Source organism: Myxine glutinosa, chromosome 1 (assembly GCF_964187855.1).
Source record: "Myxine glutinosa chromosome 1, kmMyxGlut1.1, whole genome shotgun sequence".
Classification (NCBI taxonomy): Eukaryota; Metazoa; Chordata; class Myxini; order Myxiniformes; family Myxinidae; genus Myxine; species Myxine glutinosa.
In genome coordinates this window covers 152,587,512-152,608,879 of record NC_136261.1, presented here as the reverse complement: position 1 = coordinate 152,608,879, position 21,368 = coordinate 152,587,512, and the positions used below count along the sequence as shown (strand labels likewise).

At 43.1% G+C, this 21,368-nt stretch overlaps 1 protein-coding gene across 1 annotated transcript in view; it reads right to left on the bottom strand.

Moving 5' to 3' along the window:
- The window catches only part of NALCN (sodium leak channel, non-selective), a 259,747-nt gene that overhangs the window by 97,853 nt on the left and 140,526 nt on the right, over positions 1–21,368 (bottom strand). The window contains exons 25-30 of the mRNA XM_078778655.1: positions 19,621–19,788; positions 14,703–14,807; positions 13,028–13,134; positions 7,485–7,605; positions 5,474–5,572; positions 3,939–4,032 (exon numbers count right to left, since the gene is read on the bottom strand). Of these exons, the coding sequence (XP_078634781.1) occupies positions 3,939–4,032; positions 5,474–5,572; positions 7,485–7,605; positions 13,028–13,134; positions 14,703–14,807; positions 19,621–19,788 (694 nt within the window). The remainder of the gene's footprint in view (positions 1–3,938; positions 4,033–5,473; positions 5,573–7,484; positions 7,606–13,027; positions 13,135–14,702; positions 14,808–19,620; positions 19,789–21,368) is intronic.

Here is a 21,368-nt window from a genome sequence, read left to right as displayed (position 1 = left end):
ACATTGTAGACATGCCATGGACAGCCATTGGGCCAGAGGCTGAAATAACCTTGTAGGGAATTCTTATAGGGAATTTGGAAAATGCGAGGTGCAGGTTCGGTGATAAAAAATGGCGCATTGATAAGAGGGCTACTCCAAAGCATTTTGCTTCCCCGCGCTATTGCGGTGATTAAATGTCGTGGCCACCAAAGGGTTGACACTGACGTTGCTCGGGCAACGCAAGGGCGGACGAGGATGGGATTAGCCGCCAACCAAAGGATAGGACGCAACATGCTATAGCACACGACGAAGTGTTGGACACGGTTGTCCATATGCGCACAATGGTTATGCAGAGGGCACCATCGAATTGTGTACTAATCAAGGCTTTAGCCCTTGCGTGTGTGAGAAAATGTTTCACAGGATGGACAATGCAGAAGGCACCAGGAAAAGCCAGGCTGGTGACCGTCAAGCTGACCATGGATCCAAACGAACCTCCGGCTGTCTGTGTGACTGCGGACTGCGGATCCTGGAACGACAACCCGAACGAGCCACTGCGCAGGGATGAGGAGATCTCCGCTCCGAAGATTGTTCTTCCGTGGTCGATTTGCCCGATAAAGATTTTACTGCCAACATTGATTTTACCAATAATGATTTTGATTACACTGCAAAATTGGATTTGGATTCGGATGTGAACCTGATTTGGTCCTCACGGACCCCGCCTAATGATTCTTGTGCTACTTATGTCTCACGAGCTCACAGCAGTTCAACCATTACTGACTCGACTCTGGATGTCGACCCAACTCTGGACCCGACTGCAACACTGGGTCTGGTTGTCAAGGGACCTGACACCGATGATACTCTGGATTCCGACTCTGTATGTTCGTCCAAGGACGACGACTTCGACTCGAACAACTTCGACTTTAACTCAAAGGAAGTTTCTCTCCCTCCTTTGGATCGTAATGTTTTGTTTTATGGCAAGAAACCTATGCCGTCAGATGCTGATGATGTTATGTATTCCCCAGAACATCAGCACCTACAAGGTCTTATGGACATGAACATCGATTGAGCGCCGAAGATCTGCAAGTATTGCGCCTGGACTTTTGCTTGGGCGAGCTCCAGCTAGGGGGGAGTCCTGGTTGCACCTTCGTGGGCAAAGGGTGAGCCGGGAGATCCTCTCGGGTGTGGACCCCGGCCGAACCAGACGTCCTCGTTGTGGATTCGACGCGCCATTGCATGATCATGCCTCTATGGCCAACTCACATCACATACTCACACACACACGCGAATGGTCCTTCTGGGTGCGATGCGGGGTGCTTTGGGTACGGGGCATGCCCACTGGGGCCGCATTCGCGTGGTATTTTTTCATTTACTGTCTTCCTACTTTGATTGAATAAAGGCCTTTGATTGGCTCGTAGACAACGTTGTATCTTAGATCCAAAAGGGCGGCATGTGGGGCTCCAGACCCCCCCCCCCCCCCTTTGTGTTCTATTATTGTTTGACCAATTACCAAAAATATAACCAATTTGTATGTGTCGCTTTGCAACTTTATCCATTATATTTCCTGTTAAAGAGTTAAGTTACTGTGATGGCATGTTCTCTTACTGTCGAAATATTCCTTTGGAACTTGCTATGTCCTTATAAGGAGTTATATATTTTAATAAAAGCCAGGCCCTGATGGTATAATCCTTCACTCTGTGAAGACAAACCGTATCTTTCCAGTCTCCCATAAAGACTGTTAGATCACTTTCATGTTGGCATTTTTACGACTATCCACCCTGGCTGAACTTTCCCCCAAAAAACAGGATTCTAGAAAGTCGTCAACATGTTGTTTGACCCATGAGTGACCTTGGACGAACTGAGGAGACCACTCTGTCTTTTTCTTTGTCTTGAGAGCTAAAACCACACCCCAATATTCCCTTTATAAAGTGAAAGCTTGACCGAATTATTTCAGAGCATCTTGTTGGAACGTTGGTCTTTGTGAGCTTCTGTCCGACGTGTTTTGCTCTCCACAAGCTTGTGTGTTTGACGAACCCAATAAATATATCAGTTGTTCCTTCTCTCAGTCATGAGTCTTGAGTCCTAAGTCAACGGATCCGTCATATATATATCTATATATATATATATATATATATATATATATATCTATCTATAATTCCAGTAATCTCTGTACGTTTGTACGTTTGTACGTCTGTACGTCTGTACGTTTGTCTGTGACCGCTGTTTCTCGACAACTACCGGTCCGATATACTTGAAACTTGCCAGGTATATTGCTGGGGACCCGAGGATGTGCCTTTTCAAGGTTTGAAATTAATCGGACAAGTACTTACCGAGCTATGGTGATTTAGCCGTTCGCCGTTCGCTTTGGCGTTGCGAATGGACCAAACCATTCATGTAAATAGAGGGGGGGGGGGGGGGTTCTGTGGTCGTTCGCTTTGGCTTTGCGAATGGACCAAACCATTCATGTAAATAGAGGGGGGGGGGGTTCTGTGGTCGTTCGCTTTGGCTTTGCGAATGGACCAAACCATTCATGTAAATAGAGGGGGGGGGGGGTTCTGTGGTCGTTGCGAATGGACCAAACCATTGTTTTTTTTTTGCAGTTTTTTTTTTTTTTGCAGTTTTTTTTTTTTTGCAAGGAACGGGCACCCACGTACGGGCACGTCCTAGCTTATATATAGTACGGGCATGCCCTAGTATTACAAATTATTACAATGTACAAAAAGGTCACCTTGTGAACATACTGGCGCCAACTGTATTGATCTGTTCGCATTTCCATTTGTTTGCATCTCTGACCGCATCTGCATTTGAGACAATGTACGAAATACTTATCTTCCCTTCAAGCTTGACTCTGAGCAGGTAATGTGGGATTATCAATGTGGGTAATGTGGGTAATATTGTGCAATCTTATCCTGCCCGGGCAATCCATTGTTTGGCTCTGCCTGGGTCAGTCGAGTCATGTGCATAAAGATAAGGGTATGCTAATATCCCTCCCACATGTTGGGACCATGAGGGAATATAAAGGCTGCTTCTTAAGACTGTCAGGGAGAGCGGATCATCATGTAGATGACATTGTGTTTTGTATCTCATGTCAACTCCAAAATAAATTATGCCCAAGGTGAAATGTCAAATGTCATTTTAACCGTGTGACGCGAACAAGCAAAGTGATTTGGACATCTGCCAGAATCAATTTTGTGTGTTTTAGGCAACAAATTAAATGTTAAAAATACTAACAATGGCTAAAAACCCAACCAACATGAGCAAATGAGCATGATGAATGAACACTATAAAGAAAAGCATTGGGAACTTGAATCCAAAAATCAATATTCTAGACATCCGACTTATTTTGCTTGATCGCATCACATGGTTAAAATGACATTTGACATTTCACCTTGGGTCAAGGTAAGTAAAGTCAAGTACCTGTCAAACGTCAGTTAATAGCAAGAACATGTCAACAGAAAACAATAAGCAACATATTTTTCCAGTTTAGGATCCAACAGAACACATTTGAGATGGTAACTAATGATTGGCATTCAATAATAATGCGAAGTGATGGAATTTACGTGTATGGTGAAGACTATATGTTAATTATGCATATTTTTTCTCTAATTAGGTCATTTGCTTATTAATTTGCATATTGCAAACATCTGAGAGGGCAAATGACAAAACAAATGTCATAATCAATGTTCCTTGTGAAATTTGCCACATTTTGGTACCAATGTCGATATACTTTGAATGAAGTATGGTCACTGTAATGACGTTTGAACTTTGACCTTGAGTCAAGGTCACTAAAGGTCAACAGGAAAAAATGGCGACATCATTTTTCCGATTAGAAGGACCCAGTAGAATACATTTATAGTGGTTGCCCAAAATTAACATAAACTGCACACGAACTTGAAATCGAGTACATAGGCCCCCCCACTATAAGTAATCGCAAAGACTAACATACAAGTTCCAAAACAAACCGGGCCGTGGAGGCAGATGCAATGGTTGAGCAATCTTCAGACGGCTCTTGAGATCCTCCCAACGACGCTGGTCTACAGTGAGCAGTGCTGTACCCTGGAGTGAAACAAGAAGGAAATGGAGAAAGTGTGATGTGTTTGAAGGCGAAGGGAAAAATCTTGTCGCAAAATAGGTGAAAAACTAGAATGGCACTCGGTGGAGCACATACAGTACCTCTGCCAGGATGAATGTCTTACTGTGGCTGACAATGGAAATAGGAACATTTTTGGTATACATAGTCGAGCCTCATGGAATAACTAGTACACTGAATGGATCAGGACATAAGACAAAAACAGGATGCAAAACACACATGCATGAGGTGGACAAGATGGACACAGAAGGATACTCCAAGGACGGAAAACTGAAAAATTGGAAGGAGGGACTTGGGTGGATTAACGAGGGTAGAAAATGGTTTTCGACTGGCGACGATATGAGATTGTGGTAAACAGCAGTCTTGAAACCTGGAGGGAAGTTTACATTTTGTATTCCACTAATAGACCATAACTGCATCCACAACCTTTTGAAATACCATGCTATATATAGGTTTTAGCTCCATCTCTCAATGGTGAATTAATCACTCAAACAATTAAAAAATTCTCGCATCTGGATCTTCACCAAAATCAAATTAATTCATCCTTGTCCCAGACCCAACCTGGCCACAAAGTTCCATCCGGATCCTTCCGTACATTTTTGAGACATTGTGCTATATATCATTTATGACCCTATCTCTCAATGGTGAGGAATCACTTAAATAACTAGAACGGCACTCGGTAGAGCACATAGCTCCTGGTCACAGCTCACCCCTTCTTCACCGGCCCTGCCGGGTTTACCAGAGCTCTTCTTGTCCTGTCCTACATGCTGTTGTCTCTTTATCTGGTGTGTCTGAGGGCCCATAAGGACATCGCCAACTAGAACGGCATTTGGTAGAGCACATACGCCAGGCTGAACAGTTTGTGTTTTGTATCCCACTGATGGGCCGGATCCTGGCCTATGCCTCCAAAATCTAATCGGCTTGTTCTTGACACCTAATCAACTCATACATCAAGTTTCGTCCAAATTAGTCCGCAACCTTTTTAGATATCATGCCATATATTATTTTGGGCCCTATCTCTCAATGGTGAAGAATCACTTTAAAATTCTCGTATCTAGATCCGGATCATCACCAAAATCGAATCATTTCGTCCTCGTCACACACCCACCAAATTCCGGACAAATCCGTCCACAACTTTTTGAGATATCCTGTTCACAGACAAACAGACAGGCAGACGGACAAACAAAGCCAGAAGCTCGACCGAAAAACGTTACTACAAGGCCATATGTTAGAATAATAAATTTAAAATCAAGGGTGTAAATGAAAAAGGAGATTTTAATTTTCAAAATGGAAGTGCACGTAAAGTATATGTAGACATTATGTACGGATCACTATAACTTTGATGAGGTACTGAAGTGAGGTTTTAAAACTTATGCCAAGTAGAAGAAAAAAAAGTGAGATGCCAGCCTTGTTTTCATTGAAGTTTGCAATGACAACCCCCACGAAGAGTGTAAGCCCAATCATGCAGCCAAGGAAGACAAACACGTGGATATAGATTCCGTGGATCTGCAAAGGCAATCGCAAGGTGCAGCAACAGTTGGGAATTTGATTCTACCTTTTGCAGGTATGCCTGGCCACAAACAGTACAGCATAGCGATGTATTCAAGAACCATGTATTCAAAGGCAGATACTATTTTACATCTCATTTGGAGTTGCACATCAATCGACATTTAAAAAGTCGAATCAAACTTCTTTTCCATATTTGAAAAAATATGGCAATAAATTGAAATCCTTGAAATAAATATTTTGCATCCTATTCCACTGTGAGTCCCTTTATGGTTCACATTCCCCAAAGTTTTACTATAAAAACAATCAAGTAAACTAGTAATAGGCATCCGCAACCATTCTTCTCCATGTTGTGGAACGTCGGCCAAGGCCCGCACTTTTTCACCTTTATTCACTTTTAAATTCGTGTTTTCCACAACCGCTTGAGTGATTGACACTAAACTTTCAACATAGGAGCGCTTACACATGGAGAATTTTAAACAAAGTTTAAAATGAAAATTAATGAACAGGATTATAAATTCCCACATATATCAATTTAATTATTTGTAATCCTGTTCATTAACAATATGTAGCAATTTTTCAGCATCAGGGGTGCCGGTGTGTGCCCCGGTTTAGAATAGGTACACCGTATCCCTGCGTGTCGTAAGAGGCGACCAAGGGTTGGCGTCAGGAAGGGCATCCAGCCATAGAAAACATTGCCTCAAACAGGGAACCATGATTGTCATGGGGCCCGCAAGGCTAACCCCCGCTCTAGCGGGGAAAATGGCCTTAAAAGGGGATTTTTATTTTATTTTTTATAATCCTGTTCATTAATCGAATTGCTTCATTATGCCCCCAGTGGTGTTTATAATAGAGGACATGGATTTGTCACCCTCTACCCCCCCCCCCCCCCCATTGGAGGATGACCCTCTCGTAAGCAGGCCGTTGGTGCTCCTGTGGTCGGCAGCGAGTGCCAGAAAGCAACAATTCTATGTGTGACAGTGACAGAAAAAGAGTGGCAATTCTATGTGTGGGAAAATTTGCATGCTCAGTCAGGGTCGCCCAAATAGCTCAGATGGCAGAGCACTGGTACGGTTTTCCAGAGGACCTGGGTTCGATTCCTGGTCTGGGGGTGTCATTTTCCCACATATATCAATTTAATTATTTATAATGACCCACCTTTAGAGGCCATTTGTTCCCTGCAGAGCAGGGCTTCACCTTTTTCAGGCACCGTAGCCCCCTTTTTGAAACAATGTTTTATGGCCGGATGCCCTTCCTGCCGCCAACCCTGTTAGTCGCATCTTGCGACACACAGGGAATTACCAGTGAACTGGTACTCAATTTGCCGACCTCGGAAGGTATGACAGGCTGAGTCAACCCCCTGGTGTTAATTCAGTGATTGACCGGGATTCGAACCCAGGATCCCAGGATCCCAAAACGGCACCCTAACTGTTAAGGCAACACCAGGCTAATTTAATTATTTATAATCCTGTTCATTAATATAATCAATTGCATTAGCAATTGTACATGTAATTAGGTTGACAATTGTACAAATTCACCCCAGATCCACTTTTCTGAAATACCAACTTCTTTCCTGGAAGTCCTGGCTGTGTCCATGTGTTTTTTCTACATCTACCCCCCCTCCCCCCTTCCCCCACGTCCTCCCCCCAAGCCCTCTATCTCCCACAGATCTCCCCTTGTCCCTGCTCTCAAATGTTGTACTTGTGTGCTTCCCCCTCTCTCCCCATCTTGTCTCCCGCTCTCTTTATTTCCTCTATGTTTTTTTGTTTGTTTGTTTTTGTCATTAATGTTAGCTCTTACACGAGCCTAGATCTTGTATCCAAAAAAAAAAAAAATCATTTCCCATCAGCAGCCCTTTGCCCTTATGGTACGACATTTGAAGCAGTCAATTTGCAAGAGACTCAACCCTTACCGGGCCCACGCGTTGAATGATTACGTCACGAACTTCCACCCAGCCCTTCAGTGAGAGAACTTCAAACAATGCCAGCATGGCGTTCCCAACATTGTCAAAGTCAAAATTTCGAGGATTTGCCCTGGCAGAAAACATGGGGTTGAAGAAGTTGATAATGGAACATTACAGATGGTAATGCCAAGAAAATAAGGTAAACATTTCAGCTACAAATAGCTCGTCATGCCCATGAAGAATAGAGTTAATCAGAAAGAGCTTCATAGCGTAACAATAATTCCTTAGCAATGCAGCACTGAGTACAGATCAACTTTACTGTTCAGCAACACACACATGCTGTTTGCATATACTCACAATGGCAGCATCGCTGTTTAATGAGAATACGAAAGACGATCATGAAGACGGTAAATACGGTAAAGCCTCAGTCACACTGGATCATACGTTTTCTGGATCGTGCGATTGGTGGCAATTTGGCCGAGGTACGACCAATCGGCAATGTTTGCTACGATCTCCATTTGCGATCGCATACTGCGATTGCTCTTAATGGTGGTAGGTCATCGTACGATTGGTGGTATGTGTGGTCGTGCGATCACCAACGATTGGAGAAGATCGATCGCAAGATCAATCGTAGGTAATCGTGCGACTAATGGTGGCGATCAGCGACCGATCGTACGATCAATCGTGGCGACCTGCGACCACTCGCATGATCGATCGCAGCCAATCGCAGCCAGTCGCAGCCAGTCGTGAGATTTTACTTTGACAAAGAACTTTGTTTGTGTATACATGTATTGATTTAATTTGTATTTAAAATAAAAAAAAATTCCGTTGTAATATAAACCAGTCATTTATTACTCAGACCAAACACACACAATAAAGACAACTAATTATTACTTTTTCTCCTGACATACCATGAAATAGCATGTTTATTGTACAAGTTCATTGCAAAATAGATATGCAAAAATAGATCATACACATAGCATATAATATATGATACACATATCTCAAAAAAAAAATCAAAATTCCAACATTCACACAACAGTTCCTAGATCATGTTATCCTGCCATGGGACACTGCCGATGTTGTTGTAGTAAAGCTTGAGGTAAACGCACACAGCCTTGGTGAGCTAAAGACTGCGAGCTGCGAGCTAAAGACTGGTGGTACCACCAATCGTAAGGTCGTGCAACCAGTGGGGACAGGTCGTGACTGGTCGCACTACCGATCGTGAGGTCATACGACAGGTGGCACCACCAATCGTCAGGTGCCAGGACCAGTAGCACGACCAATCGTGCGACTACATGACCCGCGATCATGCACGACTGGTGATGCGTCTATGCGCGACTGGTGGTACGACCATGTAAGACCTGTCTGCGACCTCTTACGATTTGGAATCGCAGGTCAGAAGTTTTGAACATGACCATCGACCTTGCAGCGACCGATTTTGCTCTGGCGATCACCCACGACCTCTGCGACCAGTCAAGCGCTCTTTCTACGATTTGCCCGCGATTCCAACATTTTTCGGTCCCGGTTCATTCATTGAATTGAAATGAAATCATTGAAAATGAATGAATGAAATGATCCCGGTGTGTACCCCGGTTTAGAATAGGTACACCGTATCCCTGCGCATCATAAGAGGCGACCAAGGGTTGGCGTCAAGAACGGCATCCGGCCATAAAAAAAACATTGCCTCAAACAGGGAACCATGATTGTCATGGGGCCCGCAAGGCTAACCCCCGCTCTAGTGGGGAAAATGGCCTTAAAACGATCATTCATTCATTCATTCCAACATTTTTCGGTCGCAGCTAGGTCGTAACCTGGTCGCAGGCCCGGTGTGACTGGGGCCTAAAGAAAGACGGTAAATATTTTGCGGACAAGGACATTTTGACTGCTTTGAGGATGAGCAAGCTGGGACACAGCGACCTCCACATACAGTGCATTCAGAAAGTATTCAGACCCCTTCGCTTTTTTCACATTTTGTTATGTTGCAGCCTTATGCTGAAATCGTTTAAATTCACATTTTCCCTCATCAATCTACACTCAATACCCCATAATGACAAAGAGAAAACAGGATTTTAGAAAGTTTTGCAAATTTATTAAAAAGAAAAAACTGAAATATCACATTGACATAAGTATTCATACCCTTTGCTATGACACTTGAAATTTAGCCCAGGTGCCTCCCATTTCTCTTGATCATGTTTGAGATGTTTCTGCACCTTGATTGGAGTCCACCTGTGGTAAATTCAATTGATTGGACATGATTTGGAAAGGCACACACCTGTCTATATAAGGTCTCACAACTGACAATGCATATCAGAGCAAAAACCAAGCCGTGAGGTCGAAGGAACTGCCTGCAGAGCTCAGAGACAGGATTGTGTCGAGGCACAGATCTGGGGAAGCCGACAAAAAAAAATTCTACTGCATTGAAGGTTCCCAAGAGCACACAGTGGCCTCCATAATTCTTAAATGGAAGAAGTTTGGAACAACCAGGACTCTTCCTTGAGCTGGCCGCCCGGCCAAACTGAGCAATCGGGGGAGAAGGGCCTTGGGAAGAGAGGTGACCCAGCACCCGATGGTCACTCTGGCTGAGCTCCAGAGATCATGTGTGCAGATGGGAGAAACCTCCAGAAGGACAACCATCACTGCAACATTCCACCGATCTGGGCTTGATGGCAGAGTGGCCAGATGGAAGCCTCTCCTCAGTGCAAGACACATGAAAGCCCGCTTGGAGTTTGCAAAAAAAGCACCTAAAGGACTCTCAGACTGTGAGAAAGAAGATTCTGTGGTCTGATGAAACCAAGATTGAACTGTTGGGCTTCCGTCTGGCCACTCTGCCATAATATAAAGCCCAGATCGGTAGAGTGTTGCAGTGTTGGTTGTCCTTCTGGAAGTTTTTCCCATCTCCACACAGGATCTCTGGAGCTCAGCCAGTGACCATCGGGTTCTTGGTCACCTCTATTACCAAGGCCCTTCTCCCCCGATTGTGCAGTTTGGCCGGGCGGCCAGCTCGAGGAAGAGTCCTGGTTGTTCCAAACTTCTTCCATTTAAGAATTATGGAGGCCACTGTGCTCTTGGGAACCTTCAATGCAGCAGAGGTTTTTTGTAGGCTTCCCCAGATCTGTGCCTCGACAAAATCCTGTCTCTGAGGTCTGCAGGCAGTTCCTTCGACCTCATGGCTTGGTTTTTGCTCTGATATGCATCGCCAGCTGTGAGACCTTATATAGACAGGTGTGTGCCTTTCCAAATCATGTCCAATCAATTGAATTTACCACAGGTGGACTCCAATCAAGGTGTAGAAACATTTCAAAGATGATCAAGAGAAATGAGAGGCACCTCAGCTAAATTTCAAGTGTCATAGCAAAGGGTATGAATACTTATGTCAATGTGATATTTCAGTTTTTTCTTTTTAATAAATTTGCAAAACTTTCTAAAATCCTGTTTTCTCTTTGTCATTATGGGGTGTTGAGTGTGGATTGATGAGGGAAAAAATGAATTTAAACGATTTCAGCAAAAGGGTGCAACATAATAAAATGTGAAAAAAGTGAAAGGGTCTGAATACTTTCTGAATGCACTGTATCTCCCACACAAACTATCTGTGCAAATGACCTCCTTCTCCCCCCTCCCCACTTCCTGGATCTGCCTTTAACTTGTAATTCAGGAGAATTCCATTATAAGGAGCACTAGTCATCACAAACTTCCTAATAATGGACAGCACTTTTGGTGGAGAATCCCTATTAACAAGCATATTTCTAGTCAACATAATGAACAGTGAAATGAGGAATTTATTTATTAAAAATATGTTCCAGTGCTGCCGAAGCAGTTTCATGGCAAGGGTTATACTGGGTGATTAGCAGTAGCTATGGCAGGAAGTTGGAATTTGCCCATGGTGCCGGCGATAGCTCGCCTCCTCTTCGCGAAGGACACCGTAGGATCTTTAATGTTCACCAACTAATGCTAGCAGACGGGACGCTCAGTTTAACGTCCATCCGAGGGACGGCACGCACATCGATGAATCACCCAGCCTGTGAAGCATCAGGATGACAGTTTATAGCTGGGTCGAGATTCAAACCCAGTCTAGACAGCTCAGAGGTGAGTCCATGACGAACGATTCTGGTTGAAAAGAAACTGCATATCAAATCATGCAAGAATAAATGGATAGTTTCTTTTCTATTCTTTTGGAAAATGTCACAATGGCATGTTATGTTTGTATGCTTCACATTCTGGGTGGGAGAGTGCGAAGACAAGACTAAAGAAACAAGATGAAAGTCTAACAGCGGCGTAGCCAGGCTTGTAAAATATTATAAACCACAAACACGTATGCGTAGCTTTTTAAACAGTTGCTAATACTGGTTATAACATTAAACAAAGAAATTTTGAGGAACCCCGACATACGTGAGATAAGTTTTACTTACAGAACTGAGCGAAGATCTACTGTAATCTATATACCCCATAAGTGTTGAGTAAATATATAACATGACCCTTGTGCCGCTAAAGTAGCGTTTTTCGTAGTGGCCTTTTGAAACCCACCAATTAAGGTTTTGTTTTGAAAACCACCAATGAAACCCACTTTTCCTGCTGTTTAACACGAAACTGAAAGGGAGGAAGCCCGGGTTGTGCTCTTTTATCAAGCTGATAGCTAGCGCTTGCCAAGCCAACCGTTCCTTAACGGTTTTGAATGGAGTGCTTGCTCAAATGCTTAAACCACTTGGTGATCTCTCCACAATAAACTTGGTAAATGAACACACACACCGAATGTTCTTGAGACCCGACCATAGATCGACTGTAATCTATATACCCAAAAGAGGAATGATCATTCCTGCTTGGTGCTATGATTAGATTTACGATAATATTAACGTTACATTATCATTATTTCGAAAATGATATCACTATCAAAAAACTGAGGCGAATCCCTTACTTCCGCGGTTGTTAGTACCGTACCCAGCTTATCATAGATTCATGAATCATACACCGCTTCAATCCATTAACTATGTATTGACGACATTGGGATTAAAGTGTTATGGTTATATTTACTATAGTATTATTATTATAATTACGAAAATGATACTACTGAAACGATACACTACTGTATCAAGAAACCTGGGCTTAATTTGTCCGAAGCGGCCCGAAGGTGAGGCATGAAGCCTAAGGCCTATACGTACCGTATTGTTGGAAGAGCCGTAACGCCGATGCTTTCGATATTTGATGGACATTTTAACAATCGGTTTGTTTGTGTTTCACACTGAATGAAAAACGAAAAGGTAGGGCATGGCGATAGTGATATATGACAGGTTCGACGATATGTTTGGCACGAACGAAATTGGAATCAAAATGCCAGAGTGTGGAGAGTCAGCCGCCGTACCGCCGTAATGACATCAGATGTAATCACATCACCCTGTCATGTGACCAGATCCTCAGCTCTGATTCGTATACGTTTGAGGGGACATACATACATACATATGAACGGACAAACACTGTTTTAGACGGCGTTGTCCTATGGGATACGCCGTAAAAAAATAAATTATAGGAGACATGCATACTGTATATAGTATGCTCACCACACCCGTGGGACCCAGAATCCTGGTTTTTTCTCTCCTGGTTTCAGTTTTAAGTTGAGGGTGTTGGAGACACTCACGTTGATGCGAAATATTCCATGGCATTTCTCCTAAAGAAAAAAAAGAAGGAGCTCAGGGTATCACACTCTTGTTGGTTCTGTTGCAACTCTATTTGGAGTTGGCAATGCTATCATGGCCTGAATAGAAACAATTTACCACCATCAAATGTTAACAGAGAACTGTAAAGCTTTCAGTCCTGAACAAAGCCAACACTTCCTGAGGACGGCTGTAGATTGCCCAGTATGTTCATTTGTTTTTTTATCCAGTTGTGGGAATATGTGTGGTGCTGCGAGCAGCATTTTAGTGCCCACCATAATCTGCTCTGAGGGAATTAAGAGTCCACCAAAAAGTATGGACTGGCATTGGTTAGCCTGCTGAGTTGTATACAGAAATATTGGCTCACACAGGAAATAAAGAATACAGGATGATGGGTTCAGATACTGACAGAGGATATAACTAGGTCAGTGTTTAACTACAGTCACCCTCTTCCTTCCTGTCCAGCGGTGTTTTATTATTCGCCCTCTTCCTTCCTGTCCAGCGGTGTTTGACTTGTCACACTTCTCCATCACACACCCTCCATGACATCCTCTGTTTTTGTGTTGTGCTGTGTCACCTCACCTCACACCTCTCCCCCCCCTAAGAGGCAATGACACAATAAACGAAGGACTGTGCTGTAATGGACCTCCTCCTATCTGCATATCTTTGCACATTGTTACTATTTTCTGTCGATTGTAACTGCGATCATGAATAATGGCCGGGTGTAGGTCATATATATATATATATATATACGTAAACATACACACCTTCATTTTAAAGGTGTGGTTGGGGGCTTTGCATCCATAATATCATAATCACCATTTTTGTGCTTAACTTTAATTCTATTAGATTAATGATTTTCACAGATTTTTATAATATCAACTTCGAATATGAAACCCGGCGGGCATGAACTGGATCCTGATAAAGCCTGGTCTGACCCTGCCACATGCACTCAGCCAGAAACCCAAACCTTGTTAACCTCACCCAATCCCATCTATCTGTTTAACTCCCCTATTTTACCACTCTTTTCTCAACTTTGGAATTACCTCCCCAAGTCTGAGCAGTCAAGTTTTTCTCTCCACTCCTTTAAAATGGCAAGCCATCACCATCTTCTGTTACACTCATCCTGATATTTTCTATTCTCATTGACTCTCCTCTCCTGTCCATCTAAACTTTTCCACATTTTACCCCTGTTGGACAGCGTTTCTTGTCTCCTTACATGTTCCTTGTCTGCTCCTTTTCATGTCTGTATGTTCATTCCTTCCCTATTTCTCTCTCTCTTCCCTTTGTGCCAACTCCCTCTGTTCCCTCCCTTGCTGTGTCAACTGCACCCCTCTTCCATAAGCCTCAATCTCCGTAGAAGAGACAACCTCAGGTTTCAGAAGGTTAAAATCCAAACCCATAATAGTAATGCCTTTAGCTAGATTTGAATCCACAACCTCTGGAATGCCAATCAACAGCATCCTTTCAGCTGTGCCACCGTACTTCAGCTGTGTTCCCCTTGTGTATATGACAAATAAACCTCTATTCTTGCCCAGTAAAGTGCATATCTATCCTGATGGGTACAAATATCCAGGCATACCCGCTCAGTGATGTGTGGGTCATTGCATTTAGCAAGCTGACCAGAGAAGAGTTGCACTCCAAAACTGGCAAACACGAACATGAGGGTGAGGAGAAGGATCGACACCTGCAGTAAAAGTACGTGTGACAATCTTTTTTCTAATCCAACACATAATAAAACATGTGAAAATCACTTTCTACCTTTGCACCTTTGCTTTACTTCCATTTAGAAAAAAATGATCTGTCAAACCCATGAGCCACAGCACCAGGGAACATCAGGCCACAAACAGGTCGGCTTGGCGTAACTTTTGCCACAAAGGCCTGGACCACTTTTAATGTGGGAGACTTGCTATCGAGAGACAGCGGAGGCAAGAAAGGAAACCCCGCCAACGTGGTCCATCTCTGAAAGGACCAGTCTATACCTGCGATGGTCCCACATTGGACTATACAGCTATCACACGACGCACAATGCTTAGTGAGCAGGCCAACGAAGGGAAGAGATTCGTCAAAAGCGACGACTCACACCATCATCAAAATCATCACCACCATCATCATCATCATCATCATAATCATCAAACCTCCCTACTTATTTCCAAAGTTACAAGGATTTGTTTTTAGGAAAGTTCATTTTGAGACAAAGTTGACTCCCTTTCAAAGAAATACTTTGATGAATTTTGAAAATATAACAGCAAAAAACATTTAAAACTCAAATACATATCATTTTGAAAGAATGAAATGTTTTCCAAAATATTTTGTGCAAAATTGTCGAAAAGACCATTTTTAAAAGTCTACTTTTATACAAGGGTTTAGACTCATGAAAGAGCAGAATGACAAAGGGCAGCAAATTCACAAACTTCCAAACGGTATATATAGGACGATAGGGATGATGAGGGAGATGTATGTCATTTGCAGTTTTACAAGTATTGTACAAAGATTTGTAAAAACAACTGTATGTAGCTTTAGTTTGACAAGCTAGTGATCCTAATACTGCTGGTACTCGTTTTCCCAACCACGGAAGGATAATAAGCTGAGTCAACCCACCTGTTGTTAGTTAAACGGCCCGACAGGGGCCCAAACTCAAGACCCGAAGATTTGAAGCCAGCCACCTTAACCGTTAAGCAAACACCAGGCTTGAAGGCCTCCTTCTTCCTCAATCCCAACTCCCCCCCCCCCCCCCCTCCCAACACCCACTCGTATCAGCATTAGTTGGTGGATATTGAGGATCCAATGGTGTACTTCACAAAAAGTAGGCGAGATATCACCAATACCCTGGCCAAACTCCAAATTCAGTCAAATTAATCAGTGGCACAGCTATTAGTAAGGGCATTTTATGAGATATTTCACAAATCTGTTAACTAAATTGTTACCAAAAAATTTCTTCACCAATATGTTTGTAAAGGTGTGTAATAACATGTGTTAAAATGTTGAAGGTCAACTCCCGTGGGAAACCCAGAAAAAAAGCTGTTGAATTCGGGTACCGAAAAATTATTTTCGAGAATTTTTATTTTTTTTAATCGGCCCTTAAGTAACTTATGAGGGGTCAAATAAGGGTTTTTCATGATTCTGAGTTGATTGTTAACATTTATATTTTCACTTTTACATTTACACACAAAGTAGCTTTTATTTCACATACATATATAATACTCAAGAGTTGTTTCTCATATCTGTTTACTGTTTTATCTGTTTACTGACGTCCTCCTCCATCCGCCGGTTGACATCAGACAGGTGACTGAGGGTGAGCACCCAGCATTTGTGGCCAGAAAAACTGTTTCTCATTCTTCCTCTGCTCAGTCCACCTTGTGACTTGGCTGCCTTCATTAATATCTGCTCAATGCAAATGCCACACCATGTGCCGGACCACTCATGACTTGAGTAATGGACAACGTGGTTCCCGTGGGCAGTGAGACGTTCTAAGGTGTCTTTGTAAGCAGGCAAAGTTTCTAGTTCCTTCATGAGTTGACAGTACAGCCGTGCGCCCTTGGCATACTGATGATGGCCTGCAGCGGCAAAGATGTGAAGCATCTTGGTAACAATGCAGGACAGATGCCCATTGTGGTCTGCAAGTCGCTCGGTTCTGATAAAGACCTTGATCACATCTACCATGTGGTGGTACTCCACCCAGAGTGCAGGTGTTCTTCCTCCTTTTGCGAGTCGTTTGAAGGTTTCTTCAAACCTTTGCTCAAACACTGGCACTACTGGGTCTGAGTGTCTGGCTCTCATCTTCCCATCAGCCACCTTCTCCATGAAGGTCTTCATGTCACCACGCTCCTCCTCAGTGAAGGCAAGTTTCATGATGTGTTGATAGATGGCTGCATCGATGACGAGGTGAACACGGATTGCCTTGTCAAAACATCCTCCATCCATGATGTGGTTGGCTGTCGTACTTCCAGGATAGATCAACTGGATCACATCTAGTAGTCCAGAATCTTCCATGATGTTACCCATTGATCCAAGATAAGACTTCAGCAGGTGAAAATCACCCAACCTTGGAATGACGGGTAGATTTGCCTGCTTTATTATATTCACAGCCTTCAGCCAAATCGGAAGATCAAAGGTCACTATAGCGACCCCAGCGCGCCGTATGCACTCCTTCAGAGTGGTGAAGATGGTGTTGAGGTCATTAGGGTCTCCTTCAATAACTGGGAGGAACTCGATCTGTGTGCTCTGCTTTGCATCATTAGCATGGATTCTCTTCATCCAGCCATTCCAGTTGGAGTGTGGGAACTCAGGATCGTTGGCTTTGATCACCCACCCCGCTGCCCAGAGTGTGTCACCTGGAGTGAGGAGTGGCTGATCATGAGCCAGGGAGGAGGAAAGCTCAGCGAGGGGGAGAAACATGATCTCGTTCGTTCCTATCTGTTTCCTGTTCGTAAATGGAATAATCTTTACTTCAGTTCCTCTCAGGATCATAGCTTTGTCGAGTGCCTTCAACTTCACCCGGGGGAAAGCTGCTGTTGTCTGTGGATCTGGCAAAGGTGGTGCCGGAGAGGTGACTCGCAGAATATTGTCGGTGCCATCTTTGAGACAGAGTATATCTGCCCTTCTTTCCTGTGTTGTGAAATACAAGGTGTCTTCGTATTTCTCTAGAAGTTTTATCTTCAGCCAATGCTTTGAATAAGAAAGGCTCTTCTCTGGTGACTGATCAAACTCCTGCAGCTTTTCATGGACTTGGTCCATGTTCATTACCCCATGCTCTAATTCTGAGTCTAACCATTCGCAGAATTCAATAAAAACTGCCTCTCGCTCCTCATCAATACTCCTCTGTCCTCTCTTCCTTTTTCCTTCCTCATCAGTCTTGGACAAACTGTCACCTCTCGCAAACATAAGTTTGCATCGCAAATGGTACAGTGTTTCTTCTGCTACCAAGTCGTTGATCCCTTCCAGGCGTCCAGTGACTTCAGTGCCCCAGTCATCCCCGCGACTCCGTGCTGTCTTCAGCAAGCTTGCCTTCAGTGTATCTGCAGTCAAATTATCTGGCACTCTGTATTTCTTTCTAGCTTGTGCTGGATTATTTTTGTAGAGCTGGGCTGGTTGGTTTCAGCTGGTGTATCCGAGCGTGCACAGATGAAGCAATTGAGCACAGGTGGAGTAACGTCTTCATCCATATTGCTAGACTCCATGTCCTGCAAAGTAGAAAATGAGATATATTTAGAAATTATTTTTCCACAAAGGAGTGTCTGTGGTGAAATATAAATGTTAACAATCAACTCAGAATCATGAAAAACCCTTCTTTGACCCCTCATAAGTTACTTAAGGGCCGATTTAAAAAAATAAAAATTCTCGAAAATAATTTTTCGGTACCCGAATTCAACAGCTTTTTTTCTGGGTTTCCCACGGGAGTTGACCTTCAACATTTTAACACATGTTATTACACACCTTTACAAACATATTGGTGAAGAAATTTTTTGGAAACAATTTAGTTAACAGATTTTCATATGTTTCCCTTACTATATGTCCCCAGCAAATGATGCTACTCACAGCCATGTGCTGCATTCAAAAGAAGAAGAAGAAGGACAGCTGCCAATGTAATATTTTGCTTAAACAGCACTAGAAATCCATTTATGGGCCTTTAAGTCCTTTTAGAATTGCTAGCTTCATGAAAATAGTGGTATGGGTATCTTACTATAATTCACCAAATGTCTGTCTGTCTGTCTGTCCGTCCGTCTGTTCTCAGGTACCGCAAAAATGGCTGAACCGATCGCAACGATATTTTGGGTGGGTAATCCAGGGACCCCCTGGAGTAAAATAGACTATATTGTTTTTCCAATTTTTTCCAATTTCCAATTTTTCCAAACACGATGGAATAATATTTACCGATATGAACAGTGATGTGGCTTTTATTGAAATTCTACAAATACTGTTCAGATTTTGATGATTTGCGTGTGATATGATTTAACGGATGTTTACATAAATCGTTTAAAATGAAAAAAACCCTTCAATTTCTGATATTTTGCCTTTTCATTTGGGCCTCCCAATTGAAGCCCCGCCCATAGGGCGGGTACCGTTGCTAGTATTAAATAATTCATAAAATGCCATTGTTACTTCGAATCTCTGCATCAGTGGTGGATTCTTGAGCTCACTCAATTTTGTTGAAGAAAATAAAAAGAAAAGGAAAGAATTCATTCTCATTTCCCAGAAGAATAGGAATAACTGCATCATTGTCAAAGGTAAACTGCTATCGCTATTCAATGCATCAGCCCAATTAACTTGTGGTGGGATTTCATGGAACAGAAATTTTAAACCGACAACAGCATTCAACAAGTAAGTGGTGAGTGGTGTAAAATAAAACCTCATGAAAAACTCAAATTCTTCAAACAACTTTATCAAAAGATCGAAGAAGACGGCTACTCAATATAAGGCTTCCTTGACAGATATGGAATAAACAAAAAAGGAAATACATAAACAAGGCAACAGTACTTTAGTTAACCTTAACCACCTACCAGGAAGATCTCCTTGAAGCCGCTGAAAAGTTCTCGGATAACCTTGCGCATCTGAGGTACGAGCTTAAAGATGCGTAGCGGGCGAAGACAGCGCAGTACAAGCAGTAGTTGAACGCCAGATTGTGGCGCTACAGTGCGCGGTAACCAGCACACGAACACCAGGCTTACCTGAGAAGCACATTTCCCACAAGCTTTGTTAAATCTAAACGTTATTACGTTATTACCTTAACCTAACCAACCATATTACTTGCTAGTTTCAGTGTTTCTTCCCCTCCCTCTTTCCTCTTTCATTGGTCATTTCCTCGGTTGATGTTTGTCCCACTCTCAGTTCTACCTTGCTCTTTCATGAGCCTCACTCCAGCAAAGAAACAACACAACAATAACATGCATTTTAAAGCCATTTTCCCTGCTAGAGCGGTGGTTAGCCTTGCGGTCCCCATGACAATCTTCTCCATTTTCCCCTATTTTCTGCATCTACCCTTGTTAACCCCTTTGCCCGCATTTCTTCTTCGACCATCTTTAGCCAAGTCTTTCTCGGTCTTCCCCGTTCTCTACTTCCTTCTACATTCATTTCCACCACTCTTCTCAACCAGTCACTTTCATCCTTCCTCAACACATGACCAAACCATCTCAACCTGTTCCTCTTCACAGCATCAATCACAGGCTCTATTCCCATCATCTTTCGCAATTAATCATTTGTCTTCCTCTTTCTCAACAATACTCCGCACATCCACCAAACCATTCACATTTCCACCCTTTCCAGCCTTCGTTGCTGCTCTACATTCATTACCCATGTCTCGCTCCCATAAATCATAACACTTCTCACACATGCAGCATACACCTTTCCCTTCAGCTTCAATGACACTGCCCTCCTCATCAGCACGCCACTCAGTTCCCGAAACTTCTTCCATGCACATCTCACTCTAGCAACCGTTGCTGAGTCTGATCCCCCTTCTCCATTCAGCATGTCTCCGAGGTAGCAAAATGTTTTCACACCTTCCAGCTTCACGCCGTCTCCAAGACCCAACTCAACATTTCCTCCATCTGCAGCTCCCTCTGTGCACACCTTACATTTGAATGTAGCTGCCACACAGGTTAATGACCCTCTCAAACCACTACATTTTTGATGAACCCACTCAGCGCACATTGTACATTGAATGGAGTTCACTCCGACACCCTTCCTGCACACAGCACTTGGCCACTTCCCAGTTCTTTCCACCTCACCAAATGCTTTACCACTTGCCATCACCTTCGTCTTTCCTATATTCACCTTCAGACCTTTTGTCTCCATACATTCCTTCCACTTGTTAATCTTTTCCTTCAGTCCATCCATACTTTCTGCAATCAACACCAGATCATCTGCATACAACAACTCCCACGCAAGATTTCCAGCAAAGAAACAAGACCAGTAATCTAACAATGCTGTAGCCAGACTTGGATCTGCTGAGTGGAGGATGTGCTGAGCCCTGTCACGTGACCAGGTCATCAGCTCTGATTGGTGGACGTTTGTGAGGGACATAATCCATACACCGGACGGACAGAAAACACTATTCCAGACGGCATTGCCCTACGGGTTACTCCATAAAAGTATGGCTGCCAAACCACGAGACCGCTGACGTCATAAAAAAAAATTTTCTCCACCAATTTATCCATGGATCATGCTCAAAAATTTTCATACTGATCGGATCAAGTGTTCTACTTGTCGATTTATGATGTCATAATGAAGACACCAATGACATCATCATTAA